Source organism: Harpia harpyja, chromosome 3 (assembly GCF_026419915.1).
Source record: "Harpia harpyja isolate bHarHar1 chromosome 3, bHarHar1 primary haplotype, whole genome shotgun sequence".
Taxonomy (NCBI): domain Eukaryota; kingdom Metazoa; phylum Chordata; class Aves; order Accipitriformes; family Accipitridae; genus Harpia; species Harpia harpyja.
Window position 1 is genome coordinate 7,381,506 of NC_068942.1, and position 18,847 is coordinate 7,400,352.

The following is an 18,847-nucleotide window of genomic DNA, read 5'->3' on the forward strand; positions in this document are numbered from 1 at the left end:
AAGGCTCCAGTGCTTAATTACCTTTGAAATTAAAATTTGTAAGTCACTTGTAGCCTGAGCTGGGTCACCTTCAGTTTCCAGTTGTTGCATGTGATGATACCTTTATTTGTTAGACTAGTAAGCCTATTATTAATTTTTTTTTTGCCTGTGTATGCGCTTACACAATAAGTTCAAAGTTTTTTCTTAACTTTCCTCTTAGCTAAGCAGATTGGATTATAAAGTCTCTCAGCTATCTTCCAATTCCTAACACTGTAACCCTTTTCGTGATACTTTTCTGAATAACTTCCATCAATTTACAAGCATTTTTCTTGAAACAGGCAGAGAGGTAGATACCTTATTCCATGACGGTCACTACCAGTGCTCATTATGTAGGTAACATGACATTTCATTGGGTGGAATCCAGTCCAGTTAACTTAAACATCTACCTTTTGTGCCCCAGACTTTAGCTGATTAATAAAGCTGTCCTGAAGCAAGTACCCAACACAGTTCTTACAGAGAAAGAGGCTTCTTTGAGGGCCTCCAGGGAAGACCACTAGGAGTTAGAGGCTTTAAACACCTAGTGCCTCCAGTACTGTATGGGGAAGTACTGTAGTGTCTCCAGTACTGTGTACTTGAAGACAGTGCCTGATTCTGATTGAAAAATTTTGGGAACAGTTTATGTATGTGCCTGATTTAGGTGTACTGTATTGCATATTGATTAACAACCAGGCCACCAAGCTACTACATGTTGCCTGAAGTCCAACTCAAACCCACGGTCCACTCTGTGAGTGGGTACAGCATATAGCATAGCATTGAAAATGTAGTTAGTCCTCTTCTCTCTGCTGTTAAGAGTCTTTCATTCAAATCCAAGGCACAGAGAAGCTCCATATTAACATTAACTCTGAATTTTTAAACCACTTCTCCAAGTTCCTCTGAGTTTAGGGCTGCCAAACATGGGAAAAGAAGAGGAGTGGACAACTGAGAAATATTCACTAATATGTATTTACATTAATTGGGATCTCATGTTCTTCTCTAGGTTCATAATATCAAACTCTTACAAGGATTTTAGAGCATCCCACCAGTTACAGCTTGGAAACTCCCACCAGCACTGTCTCAGACCTTACAGTTTTCTGAAGATGTTGTGTAGAGCAGAATCATGTGTAGGCCAAATTCTGTCCAGCACACTGAAACACCACGGTCTCTGTCTGCCCTGATGTGTCCTCTGGCTTTACAGCGGCGTGTTTCACATCACGGCTGACTGGCACCACAGTCCACAATGAAGCCCCATCCACAGCTCCATAACTCTGCCTTGCAAATCTGCCCCCTTTGTATAATTTGGCACTATTCAATGTGACTAACAACCTCTCTCTGCTCCGGAGAGCTGTAGGCCTGAGTCAATATTTAGACGAAGGAGCTGAATCAAACCGCGCTGTGTATGGGAGTTTATTCTGCGGTTCACCGTGAGCTGCGGGTTAAGAACTCAGGCTTCGAAAGAGGCTAATGCAAACCCGCTGGGATAAACCCCGTTCCCGGGGCCGAGGGAGGGGAGGTGGGCTGTGGGAGGGGGAAACTTTGTGAGGACAAAACGTGATGTTCCTTCCTTGGGTGAGAGACTACCAGACCATCACTCTCTGGCCCCTACATCAACCTCTGGGCTTACAGCTGGATCCCCAGCTCCTGATACCAACTACGTACATGGATCAATGGGTAAGCAGGTTCTCACTGTTGCAGAGCCATCAGCCCTATCCCAAAAGAACATCCTACTGGGCCTCCTTGCAAATTGCCGTAGAGCTGGGCCCTGAAACGCAATAGTAAGGTGAATCTGCAGCTAGCAAAGGGACCTGAAATCCTGGCTCCTTCCAGCTGGAACCATAACATCCTGCAGCCAAAGGCCCTGGCATGAAGATAGCAGGCAGCATCATTCATTTGTAACATGGGGTCCAGAGTCTAAATGCTGCCATTGCAGGGACTGAAGTAAACTGCCAGACTAAATGCCAGTTAGTGAGTCTATTAGATTGGACCATACAAATGAAACTTTAGGGAGGATTGAAATGGGTGAAGGAGACTAAAGTGTCATTCCCCTGAGGTGTTCAATACATCTCACAGCACTTTCCCAAGGTATAGTATAATATATTAAAGTGAAGCAATGTGAACTGCGTCTTTGGCAAAACCATGCTACACAATCATATCAAGAAAGGCTAATAATCACTTATGCACATTATCCTCTGAAAAGCAACTACAAAACCCATCTGGCTCTTAAATCAGGCATTTCATTGAGGGACTTTCCATGCTGTAAGGAACAGGTGGCAATGTGGCTTCCCGGGGCTGATCCCAGGCCAGAGGAGAAGAGCTGTACATCCCATGGCATGGAGCCCATCCAAGCCCGGGACGGCTCCTGAGAGCCCCTATGCTGAGCAGAGCAGGGTTTAGCCTCCAATTTTCTCACACAGGTCATGTTTCGCGTCGAGTCCCTGGCAGGGTGGGCAGGCAGTTCCTGAGGCTGCCCAGCTGCTTGGAGCCACTGCGGGGGGGGACGAGCTCTGCCCAGCCCCGTGGTAACCTCGGCTGTCTGAAGGGCTTGTGCACTTATTTCCATGGCTGTTAGTTCTGGCAATTGGAGCGTAGGGGGGGGAAATTAGCCTTGTGATATCAGAGATTGTGATCTTGATATTGTCATAGTGACACGGCTGTGTTAATCTCACCTCATTTTTGGATGTTATGCTAGAAGAACTACTCTTTCCCTTCCCATGACCTCATGTAACTCAGTTTACCTCCTACTTTGCATCTCCCACACATGACACATTACTGTCTCCCCCCTCCCAGTGTATGCTGGAGTAATTTATTGTTTTCTCAAGCTGTATTTTTGAGTAGTCCATTCCTGACACAGCCTTCCTAGAATGAGAAGTATCAACCAATCCCAAAACACAGGGGTTGCAGGAAAATTTTCCACTGTAAATTGCTTCTCAGGTCTTTCTAATTTCATTTGTTACTAATCCCAACCTCACACTTTTTGGAAGTCTTAAAATGTCTGCAGGTGTTTTCTCTGCAGGCAGTTTCCTACACGCGTTTGATGTATTATCCCCGCTCTCATCGTGAAAAGGAACTTCAGATTGTGGCATTCAAAGACAAAAGCACAAACTTCTACAGTACAGTGTTTGCCACCAAAAGACAGACCCTTTTTGGAAGTTTAAGTGAATTACAATCGCAGGAACTACAACAAGACAAGCAGAAAAGTGTAGTGACAATTAACCCTTGTAAAATAGCTCTGTTTGGACAGGCCTGTTTAGTTACGTTGGCAGGAAAGTCAGAGACGTGCTAAGCCAGCCTCACTGCAAAGTACAGCAGCTGTCTGCTCACAGCAGGCAGGGCATGTGTACATTTTGAAGTCTGAACTGTATCTCTCCAGTCCCGAAATGCAACATCTCAGACCTCCCCCCCGCAAAAAATCCTCCGGTATCGCTTTAAGGATCGAATGATTAAGCTAACGTTAACCAGATGGGAGCTTCAACACAGACAGATGAAAGCAGAAAAGCACAGACACTAGAGAGAGAAGGGAGTTACTGTACCTCAGCAAAAGGCACCCAACTTCCAGTAGCTACTGCCTGCTGCTGCCCTCTGATAACAGTGGCTTCTTGCGCGCTGACCGCTGAGCTACCTTCAATGTCAAACTGAAAAATGCCTCCCTCACTCGAGGCTGTGCTGGAGGAGAAGCATCTCAAAAAGAATAATATAGGAGAAATGAGGGGCCAGGCGGAGATCAAAGCCATTTCCTCCCCTTACATCCAGCAGTGGTCTTCTAGCGTCTCAGTAATTGTTTACCCTCTTCTGCAATCAGCCCCCCTTGGCTTAGTGGTGCCTCAGTTATTTTAACTTTCTTTCAGCATTCAGTTTCCAGATGTGGCACTTCAAGGCAGTCTAACCAGATCCCGATTTAAAGAGTAAAAAAAAAAAAGAAAAAAAAAGGAAAAGAAGGGAAGAAAAGCGCTTTTGCTGCCTCCCTTGTTCACTCTCTGTGCCTGTGGCTCCTCTTTTTCCCCAGAGGCTCCAGCTCAATAACATACAGATGGGCAGTGCTTAAGCAGAGAGTGTCAAACAGAGATTGTATTCCAGGAAAGCACCGCTGGCTCCCCAGCCACCTTATCTCCCCCTGTCAGGATACAGACTGACGCTTTGCTCGGTGCTCTGGCTTCCTTCACATGTTCACATCATTCCTTTTTTTACCTTTCGTGTCAAGACCCTCCCACTCAAACTTTGCCGTTCAGAAAGTGAGGTCACACTTTTCTCCCCCCCCGCCACCCCCCCAACTCCATCCGACCACTCCACATGAAGCCATTGACTCTTGTGACTGTTTATTTTTTAACATGTCCAGTTTATTAAGTGGAAGGCAGAAAGGTGCCAAATTTATTAAAAAACCCGCTAGACCAACCTTTTCTTTTGCATGGGGGAGGGGAGGCTGTGGGTGGGAGGAGGAGGAGGAGGAGGAGGAGGAGGAGGAGGAAGAGGAGGAGGAGGGAGACAGCCTGGCTGTGCCATGGGCTAATAGGGCTAAGTGGTTTCTCTAACATGCTTCATTCAGATCCTTTCCCTCAAGCCCACCTCTCAGCTTCTCGTCGGCTCGTGAAAAAGAATATCGTTCACTGCGATTTTGGAAAATGACTTCATTCCTCAGACTCATGAACTTTTATTTACAAAGAGCATCTTGTATTCCTTTTTCAAGAGATGCTTTGTGAGGCCCTGGTAACAAGGCTTGCAGTGTGTGTATGAAAACGAGCTGAATATATTGCCCACAGCTGACAATTTTATGACTACAATCTCAAAAAGACAACGCAGTAACCCTTGCTAGGTTTTGGGATGAAGTCAGGGTATAATTATACTGATGTGCACTGTTCCAGCCCAGGGGTCAGCACCCTGTCCCTCAGCTGTCCTGCGTGCAGGGGTTTGTAGAACCATCGGACTGTTGGGCTTCATTCTTAAATCTTAACAGAAATTGTCTTATTGGGCTTCATTCTGAGAGTGGATTCCTTCTTTCTCCCTCCCTCCCCCCTTTCCTGTCTGATTGAAGATATTATGAACCAAGGAAGCAGTCAGTAGAGAATTAAGGGTAAAATAAAGTGTTTTGGTGATCTGTTAACTTCTACACACCTGTAGGCAGAGCTTTGGGCCCATAAATTCTGTACAGATGCCATATAGAAGTTAACCACCAAGAACTTCTGCCTGATTCAGAAACGGTGCCACTGAGCTGGCAAAGCCACTCAAGCTTGTGGGACTAAGTATTACACTGGCAGAGAAGAAAAAGCTGTGTAACTCGAGGCTATGAGCTTCAGGACCAAGATTTGTAGGAGGAAATAAAAGATGGCGATGGTGGTTGCAGGTAATTCTGTCCTGAGAGTCATGGAAACATCTCTCCGTTGCCTGGACCTGATATAGTGACAAGCGTGCTGCCTTCCAGGAGGCTGAGGGTGAGATGTTACGGAGGGCTACCAGGACTTTTCTATCCCCTTCTGCTGATGGCAGTCCTGGGAATGGCCTGGAGAAGGTCTGAAGGCTCAGGGAGCAGAAGACCAGGGAGGCCCCAGGCAGGGACCCCATGAGGTTCCCGTTAGGCCTCCTTGCTATAGGGACAAGTTTGAGGTGTAAAGATGACATTAAAGCAGGGGCAAGAAAAAGAATAAAACATCTTGGCAGTAAGTGACAGAATCACCACTCCTGTGGCAGCAATGGAGATTTTTAACTATCATCTGGTGAATTGTGCAGCAAATCACTGGAATATGTGTGAGACAATTTTTTAGATACTTTTTTTTTTTGGAAAAAGCAACCACAAGAGAATCTTCTACATCTGTTCCCAGGCATTAGGGAGGAACTGTTGACAAAACAACACAGAAAGATAAGTTGGGGAACTGTTACTTAAGATTTGTAAATCTTTGGATTGGGGAACCGTTACTTAAGATTTGTAAATCTTTGGATCGGAAGAACAGGAAAATTAAATCTACGTATTCCTGGCAGTCAGTCTTCAACAAATTCAGACACTTGGGAGGGAAGTTCTCTTGCCTAGTAGAAAAAGAAATAGAAGAAAGTAAGCAGACTATAAAGAAATGACATGAAGCAGAAAGACAGGAAAGACAAGAAGATTTGGCCAAGCTGTGAGCTCTTTCTGAACCTGAAACTCAAGAAAGAAACATGTGGGAAGTGAACACTGAGACTACATCTGAGCACAGGAAGAACATACCAAGATGAAAGCTGAAAGGTAAAAGCAGAAAATGAAATGTAATTTTAAAGACAATAGGTGTGAGAGAAAGATATGGGAGATCCTTGGTTCAATATCCATCAAAGAGAGAAAGTTATCAAAGGGTAAATCTGAGAAGGGAAATTGTTTAAGGTGAAGGACTGTGTTAAATGGCTTCTTGAGGGTTTTCCTAGCTCTGTGAGCTTTAGTTTTCCTAGGAAGTCATTAGCTGTTATGGTTTTGGCTCTGGAGAACAAGACTGCTTAATTATAGTGGGTCAAAAATAAGGTGTGGCGCTGTTTTTCTACAATTGATTGTGCCTTCATTTTATTTTTTTTTTTTTTCTGGATTGCATTGCAACAATGAAGGAAAAGATTCTTTCCAGAACATTTTAGGAGAATTTCAGTAAATAAAATTTCAGAATAAAAGACTTTTAAAAGAGCTCCTTTCAAAAAGGTAATTTGCAGACCAGATAAGTTTTTTGTGTGTCTTTTCATCTGCCTAGTGACATAGTTTGGGTACAGTTTAGGACTGGGAGTATGTCACAAGAAGTATCATTATGTGAGAGGTATTTGAGACCAGTGGTAGGTACTAGTCATTATGTTGAGTGATTTGTAGTTTTGACAATTTAATTAATTCAGGGAATTAAAATTAATTGAATTATTAAACCCGGACAATTTAATTGTTTGTGTTTTTTTTTTTTTAAGTCTTTTTATTGCAGGGATGGTGAAAGGAAGTTGAACAGTGTATTCATGCATACTTAATTTAGGTCAAGGTCCTGCAATTGTGTATATAAGTCACATAATGACTGAAGAGTTCAGGGCTTAAATATTTGCACAATTGTGCTTGACTAAGTAGCTGCATTGGGAACCAATAGCAGTGTTTGGGGGGCAGCAGCTGCAGGGTCCCCTGGGCTGGTCCAGCTGGCTCGGCAACAGATGGAAACAGCCCACAGTGCCCCAAAACATGGCTTCTTTGCTCAAACAGATGCTAAAAAGGGCTGTGGCTGCTGGGGCAGGAGATACTGGAGGAGAGGCATGAGGGCACACTGAGGACACACAGAAAGAAAAGATATGAGAATGCAAAAAGGGGACTCATGAGGAGAAATGCAAAGAGAAGCATCTTGAGAAATGAAATGGAGGAGATGTGGTAGTGGACATGGCTGGGGAGATGGCTGGTGATGCAGCCTTGGAAGGAGGACATACTTGTTGCTGGGTAGGGTGCCCACCTACAGGGTGGCCCACACCAGGGCAGGGACACCCTGCAGGACTGCAGCCTGTGTGTGACCCATGGGGGTCAGGGTTGCCCCTGAAAGTGCAGATTAAGAAGGGGCTAGGAAGGTGTTGGACAGAAGTTGAGCCTGGAGATAGGGAAGGAAGGTATTTCTCTGAGTGTTTTTTAATAATTTGTTTTCTTGCTCTTTTCTCAATACCTAACGAGTGATTAAACATTTCTGTTTATTTATTTCCAATAAATTAAATTATGTGAAATGCCCTGAGTCGAGACTGTTTTGCCTGTGACAGTAGTGAATACGGAAGTCTTGTGAATGAGGTGCTGAATGAGATATATTGAACCAGAGCAACTGTGAGCTTCATGAGCCTTGCTCAGTGCAGCAAACTGGCCATCTGCACCCTGGGCATTCTATTGAGGGACTTTCTTCTTCAAGTATTCATCTGCTTTACCAGAGCAAGAAATACCATTAGAAATATCATTAAGGCTGCTTAGATTACAAGTTCTTCAAGTAAAGCCTGATTTTATTGCACATATGTAGCAGGTAACAAAAGGAACCTCAGTGTGTGATTAAGGTGTCCCACCTAGTAGGTTATTAATAATGAAAAAACCCTGAAACACATTTATAGAAAACAGAAAATACCATTCCTGAAATGGGCAAAAGTTGCCAAGTGAAAACAACATTGCTACCCATCACATCTCTTCATGTAAAATCAGAACAAAGATATTCATATCCCTGTAAAAGAGTTCACAATGCTAATTTACAGCACTTTGAGAGAAGTAAAATTGTAATTATTCTCAAGGTCAAAGTCTTAAAAGGAAGATGTCTGCTTAATATCTTTGGGAAAATCAGATCCTTTAAAAAAATTTCAGACTGTCCCAAAGCATTAAAACTCTGGAAAAATCTCATGGTATGAATCTATATAGGGAAGGAAATAGAGGTAACTTCAAATGGTAGAATTATTAAATAATAAATTATTTATTCTTATGAAATACAAGAAATCAAGAAAGACACAGTTCATTACAGCTCAGAAGATCTAAATCTCTACACAAATACATATTAGTCCCATACTACAAAAATTATAACCAAAATCTTTTGAGCAGAATACATTATAAATATAATTTCCCTAAATATTGCTATACAGTGGAATGGCTTGCTAACCAATAACTGCTTACAAAAGCTGTTTCCTGCATTTAATTTTAAATCTTTTAAAATACTGTATTACTTTTCAAAACCTGCATATTTGTGTAGAAATTTAAAAAAAATTAAAATGGTGCATAGGGTGCTTATAAAAACACAGGCCTCTGAATGTAAATTTATGCTGTGATGGACTTCCAGTTTCTTTATCCTTGGCAGACATGATGTGCGTGTGTTACGTGAGCAGTCTCGGATTTGGAACGGGACTTCTTCAACATGGCAGGGTACAGAAACAGGAGTTTTTCCTTCTGTTTTCACAGTTTCATCTTCTGTTCTTTTTACAAGTTCTTTCCCCCATCTTTAACATTTGGTTTTGATTCACTGTGATAGACAGTACGATTAGTGAAAGACAAAAGGAAGAATCCAGTGGAAGGCTTATTAGAAATAACATATTCCAAATTAACCAATCTCAAGCTGTTTTGTGTGGGCCACTGGTGGTTTGTCAGGTCTCAGTGGGAGATCTGCAAGCAGTCTGTCAAGCTCTAGTGCCAAGTGTTACCAGTTAAACATTTGATAATTTTGCATGATGGTCCAATGGAAATGTTGACAGATGACCGATGTTTGTGGTCCAAAATGTTTTGGAACCAGTGTTCAAAGTACCTTTGAAAAGGTTAGAAGATTTTGGCAGCATATCTATGTATCATCAAATGAATTACCAATCTCCAATCTGCACTAGAAACCTGTGTCAATTGAGGGGCAACAAGCAATAATTTGTCTGTCACAGTTTGTGCCAGAGAAAGATGCTAATAAAATCTCAGTTATGCAAGAAAAAAAGCACTTTTGCTAACTTCTTTCATGTGTTTTGTATTATGTCATACTAGGAAAAGTCTAAGTTTGCAGGTAGAAGATAGAATTTATGCTGTAGGTTTCAAGGATGGCGTACCTTCAAAGCCTTCAAGTTGTAGGTCTGGTGCAAGGAAGCGCAAGCATGTTCTTTGCTTCTTTGCTGTACTAGTTAAGAGCATCATATAATGAATTTCCCACACGACAACACTTTAAAGCCAGCAACGCTCATCCTTCATGTTATTAGTTACTGGCAACAATGGGATCTGGCTGATTCCAAGCTGATTTCAACTAACCTCATAGTGTTTCTTTTCTGCCTTGATACTTGTTACTGACCAATTTTTTCCTCTGTAAAACTATTCAAATTCAATTAAGCATGCCAAAATCTTGCAAGTCTGATGAAAATACCATTATTCTTTAGTACTACAGTATTAAAGGCAAGCTTGTTTACTGAGAAAGATTTCTCAAGGTTTCCACCTTCAGAGTGCAACAGGGAAACAGCTGCCTGTCTTTCTGGCTAAAAGCATTGTCCTTGGGAACCGTATGGGCCTTGTAAGACTAGAAATGAACCACAGCATCATGTAATACTGGATAACTTGAAAAATCCAGCCTACGCTGGTTGCTAAAAATCAGTCAGATTTAGAATAGTGGTTTTCCCAATCCAGTATCCTCTCCCCAGTGGTAACCAATAAGCAATAACACCATTTTAATAGCTTTTTAATATGAAAGTCTTTCAGTACTTCTGGTCATTTTTGTCACCCATATCTGAACCCCCTGGTACTCTTCATATATCATTATTCCTGCTGAATGGCCTGAACTATAGAGGTGCTATACTACCATTAATGATATTATCTACTTCATTCCTTATGGATCCTAAGGTTCTGTCTGCTTCTGAGACAGCTGTAGCAGGGAACCATCTGGAGACGTGAGCCGAGTAACAACCGGACACCGATACGGTTAAAGTTGTTCTCCCTTTATTGCCCAAATAGCGTGCTTATATACCTTGTCAAGCTAAACATCAGCTGTCCACGCGCCAAAAGCTAAAATATAATTGGTTATACTATCTCTGTCCACGCGCCTAAACATAGGACACAATTGGTTATACTAACTAAAACATGCGAAACTTGTCTCAGCCTAATTGGTTAAGATAAACTGCCGAATTGAGGTTCTTCGTGCCAAGTTCCCTTTATCTTGGAATGTGCACCTGTGTTCTTCTAATTGGCATCTTTCCTTTTTTCGTCTTCTTGTTTATTCTGTTCAAGGCTTTCTAAAGGCGTCTGGAATACTTTTGCGACCATTAGCTAAATATGTGTCCGCAACAGACAGCTGCTTTATACAAATTACTCAGAGTGGTATAGGAGGTGTTAGCCCAACTTCCACTGAAGAAAGGTGCTTGAGAAAAGAAAACACCATCACAAGTAGCGTTGCATAAATAGCAAAGACTCGGTGATCTTAATAAGTGAACTAGAGTGAACTAGAAGAGGTGGGACTGGAGACGTGAGGGTGAAGGGGTATTTGCAGGGATGGAGACCATGCTTCCTGTCTTCTGTGGATAAACAGTTGAATCTTTTCATTTCCTGTGACAATTCTCACACCATCTCGGCTGTGGCAAGAGGACCAATGTAATATTCCAACTGTTCAGTTTCTTGTGACCTGGTGTTTGGCTCTGACACCTTGGCTTGCACATCCAGCACCTAATACTTCCAGATGGTCTCTCATATAAATTCTGGGCATGTCTGCTTATCTTTTAAGATAAAATAAGCCAAGGCAATTCAATTCAGTCTGTTATAGCCAGGAAAGTGATACCTTCTGCTAGAACAAAATAAAATGTTAAGTGAGAAATTAAAAAAAAAATAAGGTGTTATTTCTACAATAGAAAAGTCCCTGATTTTATCAAATATACTCATAGGTTTGTGTGAGTCTGGAGGGAATTTGATTAGGATGGAACAGGACAACTATATTTTGCTCATAGATGATGACGATGCTTAATATCAGTAGATACATTGATGGAGAAAGACGTGGCATTGTAGCATGGCAAGAACATGTTTTTGGGGTTATTGATAGATCTTATTGATAACAGCAACACATCATACAGAAGAGAGTGGATAGCTCTGACTAACAAAGTGTCAACAGCTTCTTTTGAAATCAACAGGAATGGGCTTTGAAGTCAGACTCATAGGGTTGAGATTAATTGTTAGATAGACACATATTTTGACCTTATTTATAGGCAGATAGGGAAACTGATGTCTTGTTATAATTAGTGAAGTTGCACTGGGTATTAGTGAAGACAGAAATCATCACTAAGCACTCCAGCATAATGCAGAAAGTCTAGGACGTGAATGGTGGATTCTTTTCTGCTGTTAATTGTGTACTCATCTACTTTTGAAAAGGATTACACAGGGAGAGAGAAACAATTTTGCACATTTTAACCACATCAGACTAATGACAGGTGAATAGTGATCCAGTTCAGATAAATCCTTCTCTTAAAGCGGAGGCCAGTCCCAAACTCAAATTTCCTTATAATTTTCCTTTTGGTCTTCTCCTTACAAATCTTCTCCAAATCTTCAGAAAGATACTTCTTAATTTGTTAATCCTTCATGATTTCACTCGTGTCCTTACTGCCTCTGAAAATTTTTGTATTGGAGAGTCCTCAAAGCTACAACAGTTCCTTCATGAGGTTGCCCTCTAGGTCTAATGATTCCTCTCCTTGATTTTAGCTTGGGTCCTTTACTGAAACGCTGGGCACAAGGGGTTAGCTGCTCTTCCTGGTCAAGTCAGGAGGAGTTTACTCTAACAACAACAACAAAGAAGATTACAGTAAAAAAAGCCTGATCGTTTTATTTCTAATCACTCATGCTCAACCTGTTTTTGGTAGTCACACCCTGATAAACTGGCATATTTGGTTGTTGCATTCCTATACAGTGCAGCATTTCCCGTTGCATTATGATTTGACCTACGCTGACCGCTTTCTTCTCTGGAGTCTTCAGATATTTCCCTTTCTCTCCCAACTTGTTTGTCTAATTCAAGTTGCATATCTCTATTTTTTTTTAATTCTCCATTCTCCCTCCAGGGAAGCTTCTCCACCCTTCCTCATCAGTCGTTGTTTGATCATAATAACGGAACTTTGGCTAAAGAAAACGAGTTTCATAAAAATCCACACTGAACTTTACATCCCCTCTAGAAGTGCCCATAAAACAGCTTTCCAAAACTGAAAAAAACCCCACCCAAAACCCCAGACCCTGGAAAACTGGCTAACAACTCTCCCGAATCCAACAGTGCTTTACTTGGATATGAAGTCACACAGAAGTGGATATTCCAGCTCACTGCCAAAAAGCTTCCCATGGATCCTGCGTGGTCAGCACAAAGAAGAAATTGTCTCATATCCCTTCAAGTTTATCCTACTCACTCCAAAGGCGTGCTGGTGGCCAGAAAGGAGTATGTATGTCACCTACAGCGGACAGCAAAAATGCAATCTAACAGAGCTAACTGAAGTAATACTGAGAACACTAGCAGACTAACCATGGCAGTGAAGCACTCGGTGCAGCTTGTTTTCTGGCAAGTTAGGTGGGTTTTATAGCCTCCACTGATCTGAGAACCTTACCCTGAGATGTACCCTTGTGCTAGATGTAGCAGAGAGGTAGCAGTCTGGACTTGCAAGGACAATCTTTTCCGACCCTGCACGTCCCATAGTAGGGCATCCCAACACCAGCCAGCTCTGTCTGCTCAGTCATTCCCTTTTTAAGCATTGCACCAGTTTTGAAATTGCTCTGTGCCAGCAGTGCTTGAAAACAGCCTTAGCTGGCTTGCAGACCAAGCCTAAAATGCAGTCACAAACTTCTCTAGTGTGATGGGAGAGAGAATATATGCCCTGCAACATAAAGAGTTCAGCAAGGCAGATTCAGAACATTTGTAAGTCTAGATTTTTGTACCACACCTATTGCCATATGATCTGGTGGGGAATTTTTCAGATCCTTGGTTTCTCTAACTGATTTATGTTTTTTTAAGTGGAGAGAACTGTCAATGTGCTCTGTCTTAGCTTATTGGTTTTGGATGCTAATATTACTTCTCCTGAATGGCTCAGTAAACAAGAAGGAGGAATAAATTTAGATTGCACTATGCCACCTGTATTCCTGACAGCTTAATTTGTTAATGTCAAGTCTGCAGGCACTAAACGAATGCTCGTGAAAGTCTTGACTATCTGCTGAAGGGCACTGGTTAGTATGATGCAATTAGCTGAGCTCATCGATTATGATGGACAGCTGGAGCTCTCTGGGTTTTTCTGAAAGAGCTTAATCAAAGGCATCAGAATAATAGAAGCTCTCTAAATGAGAAAGGCAGTGAACTAAGACAGTTAATTAGATTTTTTTTTGAAATTGTTGTGTTTATTATACTTCCCATTTTTCCTTGACATTTAAGTCTCCACTGCAAATGAGCATAACTGTACTGTTGATTTCACGTCAATCAAAAGGAGTTTTAATTTGCATAATAAGCTGAAAGTATTTGTATGAAACTAAGACCTGTAATAAGGTGAAAAAAAAAAATTCTTACAGTTTTGCAGGATTTTCATGTCCTGTCTTAACAGCAAAGGTGTTTGAAAGTCACTTTCACATACAGTAAGCACTGGTTTTCAGATTTTTTTTTGTTTCTTTTTTTGTACTTTTTTGTGATTTTCACCCTGGCCAACTGATGGATTCAGTAGAATAACAAAGCAATTCCCTTTGACAGGAGGCACAATACCAGCTAACCCAGCTTGTCTGTTAGCAACAGGGCTGGCTGAGCAGCTGGCCCCTGTCCCACTGCCAGGAAACGTTGACAGCAACAGCTACACCATTTCAGCTGCTAACCGGCTCCATAGCAAGTCTTGATGGCTAATGAATTGCGTAAGTGCTACCCAGATCTGTCCAGATCTGAGGAAAAAGAACAGCAGCTTTGGGATGTCAGCCGCTTTGAGAGAGACCCTGCTCCACGGAAAGTTTCATTACAAATGTGTGGGTCACGCTCTGTCCGCAGTGACTTTCCCTAGTGCGATAACACACCTCAACCATGCGGCGTTTTGCGGTAAAGCAGAATGAAAAAGAGTTTAGGAGACACCAGCATCTTTCAGCTGGCACAAAGTGTTTTGCTACAACAGCAGCCAGCCACGACGGAGCCAACAGACAGAGCAGTGTGCATGCATGTTGAAAATTGGCTGATTTAGTTGCCTACCCACACGTACAAACGAATCCTGGTAGCTCCCTAACTGCCAAGCTGTTAGCTATGCAGTCAGGCAGCTCCAGATTAAGCCAGTCCCTTCAATTTTAGACGCTTGCTTTCACAGCTGTGAGGAAATCCATGTTGCTTTGTCCACTTTTATTAAGCTATTGGAGATCTGAATGTGTATGCATGTGGACAGGCATTGTGTAAAACTCCAAACAGATCAGTGCTACAAGGCAACTGCCCTTAGGTACACATGCTGTGTGGATGACCAGAGGCAGCTGTTTCTTCTCTGGTGTCTTAGGCAGATTTTATCTGAAACAGCAAAAGCTGTCTGCCTTTAACAAGAATCAGAAGCTTTGCTTGGTGGCTTTTTCTAAGTAGTAAAAAGTTATTAACTTCAACAGGGATGATCACAAACATGATGTGGTGAGTTTTAAAGGCATATCTGCTGCATGTTGTTGATGGTACAAGCTATTGCTTTGGGGGAAAACTGTCCCTGTGATGTCTCCTCAGTTGTTCGTTGGAAGTTCAGGCCTCCTGGGAAGATCTCACTGCTAGATACCTGACATTTGGAGAAAGAGTGGACTGTTTAGATGCCTTTGGAAATGTTTCCTTGGATTTCTCTAAGCTTTGTACTAAGCTCAGATGATTCTTCTGGCTAAGCTGAGAATAGCTTTTTGAGAAACTGCTCTTCATAATTAAGGTGAAGGATGTAACAAGACTTGGTTTCTGAGCTGAAAGTGTTTAACAGCCCTAATAAATGGGTCAAGCATGTGGGTCTGTAACAGCAGCCTACCTGGCTGGCTGGGATAACAGCCTTATACGCTATGGTGAGTGCGGATGGATGCCATGTGGACTCTAGCTTCAGTGCTCCCCTTCCTTTCCCACAGAGCTCGTTGCCGTGTGAATAGAGCAATCCAGTCAAGCTATCATCTGCAGCGTAGATGCAGTCAGGACCAGTTGACTCACCCACACAGAGGCAAGGAAATAACAAACCAGTCATTTCACCAGCCATTTAATTCTACACAGTGAGGTATACTCAGACTTTTCAGGATATATATTTATTTTAAAACCAATGCCAGTGGATGTATCCCAGTCCTCCTGACAGCCTGCTATATCATTCCAGCATACATACTGTGTCTCCATAGCATCACCCATTACCCTTGTAATGCATGGGAAGTCCAAATGAGGCTTGTGTAGACAGTACCATTCTGATAACTCCTGGCAAAGCTGCAGGATACAAAGCACTTTATATATTTTTCTTACCACTAATCTCATGGTAAAAAATACACCCTGTCGAAGTTCCTGGTACAGAGATAACAGTAAACCCACTAACAATTTGACACCATTCCCATTGTGGTTTCCGAAAAAAACAACCACTTTCTTTAGTGACTATCACTATTTTCCATAGTTGAGAAATTACTGCTAGCTGCCAGAAAGTTTTCTTCACGTCCCATTTAGGTTTTATTCTTACTTACAGCTGTAAAAGCTGTCTTTAAGGTCCTATTTTCTATTCTCTGTTTTCCTCAGTTGACGAGCACAGGTAGAAGTTTAGGTTGCTTTCTGTTGTGACAATCTTTCACGATGTTCTTTCCCTAGCTCCAGACCTTATCGGGGTTGGCAAATGCTTGAATCAGACGACACAGTGGTCTCTTAAATTTTATTTGTGTGATGGGAGAATTCATGGCTGCCGCAGTGACTGCACTTACTGTATCCATAGCAGCCAATATCACACTTGACTGCTTTGGAAACAGTCCCTGATGAACACTGGATTTGCATGAAAGGCTCAATTGTTCATACAGACCATCAAATTAAACAAAGGAAATTTCCCTTTTGGTTGCATTTGCAGAAAGACAAAAGTAATTGCTGAGGGCCTCATACTGTGAGTCCTGGCTACCTGCTGGGCCAGAGCAGGTTTTTCCTGTGGATCAAATCAAGGTAGCTAAAAATCTTTTGTTTGCCAGATTCCAGGGCTGACACACTCCAGCCTGACTCCTCTCCCAGAGCAGATGATTTTAACATTGTTCATCATACAAGGTATCCTTTCATTTCTGATTCTTTTGCCTTCCTGTGATGCCAGTGATACCTGTCCTCTCACCTCCTCACATATCACCATGTGACTGCTTTGATCTGAGGTTATTATTCTGTGCTATGATGCTCCCTTAGCTCTCTTTCTTTGATGCAGCAAAACCAGAAAGTTTAAATATTTAAAGATTTTAAGCTCATGGAGTTAGGTCTGTCATTATCTGGTATGAGCTGTCCAATTTTCTAGGCTAGATTTCTAGGCTGGATGTTTTAGGCTAGATGCACATTTTTTGGACTTGTGGGTTAGCACTGGAAGCTCAGCTCTGGAACCTCTTACTTGTTGCCCACCTGTTGTTGGTTCATGGTGAATTTAGGCTATCCTGGGTTTGGTTGTGGGAGTCTGAAGTTATTGCTCTAGGCAGCAGAAAAAAAGGAAGAAAACTCAAACCAACAAGCTTTTAAAGTTTCATTGCAAATTTGCCATGTAGTTTTAATGGTTCCATCAGGGATAGAAAATGGTGCAATGAAAGAAAAAAAAAATCTTTCCATAGGCTTCTTTAGAACCTTTTAAAGAATGATGTATAGAATTGTACCTCATTTATAGAATTACATGGGATAGTAAAAGTCCCCGAAACTGTTAAAAAGAAAGGGAAATTGCTCTGGCAAGTCTTTTCATGAGTAATTTCTGGACAAACCTACTACATATTTACGTATGCTTATTGACAATTTCATGCTGTTTTACTCCAGTAGTGCTGTCCAAAACAATGAATGTGGTAAGTAGGAAACATTGAACGCAGTCATCAAATGTGAATTTAGTCAGGCTCTTACTGTGCTGCTCTCACTCTTCTACCTAACTCTTTAAGCCTTATTTTCCCACTCCCTGACAATTTATGCTGATCTAAGTCCATGTGCTAGCACTGGCATTTTTCTGATCCTGTGGTAAGCCAGTTCAGGGAGCTGAAGAGGAAGAAAACTAACCTTACAAAACCAACCAAATTGTTTTCAGTCAGTTTGTCTCCCTGAACTTGATTGCTAAGAGATCAGCAAGCACCAGTGCTAGTGCAAGTTTAATGAATACTCTAGGAAAAAAGCTATACCTCAGGAGCTGGGTATCCTAAATCTTACCTGATCCCTGGCTTCTGAATGGAGTTTCAACGTAAATCAGGATTCATCAATTTCCTTGTTAGGATAGCTTGCTTTTCTCTTTCCCAAACACAGAGTTTGTTGTGACTTATTAGGACACACCTTGATGAAATAAAATGCAAACCAAATAACTGAACTGACTTAATGGATCTAGGAGTTATCCACATGCCAGCAAGAAAATGTAGGTAGAATATTTCAAAATATAACAAGATTGCAATCTGTTAACCAGGTCATTTGTGTCATTTCATAGTTCTGCCAATCAAGCAGATCAGGTGAAGTCTTGACCCCTCTGGAATCCATGGGAGTTTTTTGATTTACTTGGACAAGGATTTGACCGCCAAGATTTTTCTCTTATAACAGAAAGCAGAAAACCAGAATTTACTCTCTCTGCATCTACAGTGGCCACATATTTGAATATATAAATATATTTGTTTGTATAAAAGAGAGCTCACAGATGCAGAAATGCAATGTGAATTTAGAACAGAAAAGAGGGGATAAACCTCTGGAATCAAATCTGAAACTATTGAACTGTCCATATATACATTTATCATTGCAATGAAAGTCTAAGAAAACAATTGATGTTTAGGAGGAAAGGAATGCTATCGCAAGCATCTAATTAACCTTAATAAATCTTAATACATTTAATTTAATAAATCTTAATTTTTCAGTGTAGTGCCTTGATACCATATGCTGTAGTGGGATATCTGCAGTTGTGACACCTTGAAACATCCAATGTTACTCTTTACCTGCTAAATCAATTGTCTGTTTTAGCGGAAGACTTTACTAGGTGATTTGTTGGAAGACAATACAATACAGGTGAGAAGGCCCATAAGTTGCATTCCTGTATTCTTACATTTATTTGTTTGCAAAAATCACCGAAAGATTCAAAGATGTGTAACAAGATTACAAGACAACAGCGCAGATATTGTGGCTGATCCCTTCCTCAGATGGGACATTGTCAAGGTCAGGCTATTATCGGGCATAGCATTGGTTGTTTGGGCAGAAGGAAAACAACCTTTTCAGCATAAATATGTCAATTTGAATGTGAATAATATTTCTCAACACTAAAT

The 18,847-nt window shown here is 41.5% G+C and overlaps 1 protein-coding gene across 1 annotated transcript in view; it reads right to left on the reverse strand.

Moving 5' to 3' along the window:
• Positions 1 to 4,239, reverse strand: part of LAMA4 (laminin subunit alpha 4) — a 104,347-nt gene extending 100,108 nt beyond the window's left edge. The window contains exon 1 of the mRNA XM_052781308.1: positions 3,546 to 4,239. Coding sequence (XP_052637268.1) covers positions 3,546 to 3,746 — 201 coding nt within the window. The 5' untranslated portion in view covers positions 3,747 to 4,239. The remainder of the gene's footprint in view (positions 1 to 3,545) is intronic.
• Positions 4,240 to 18,847: the final 14,608 nt, after the last annotated feature.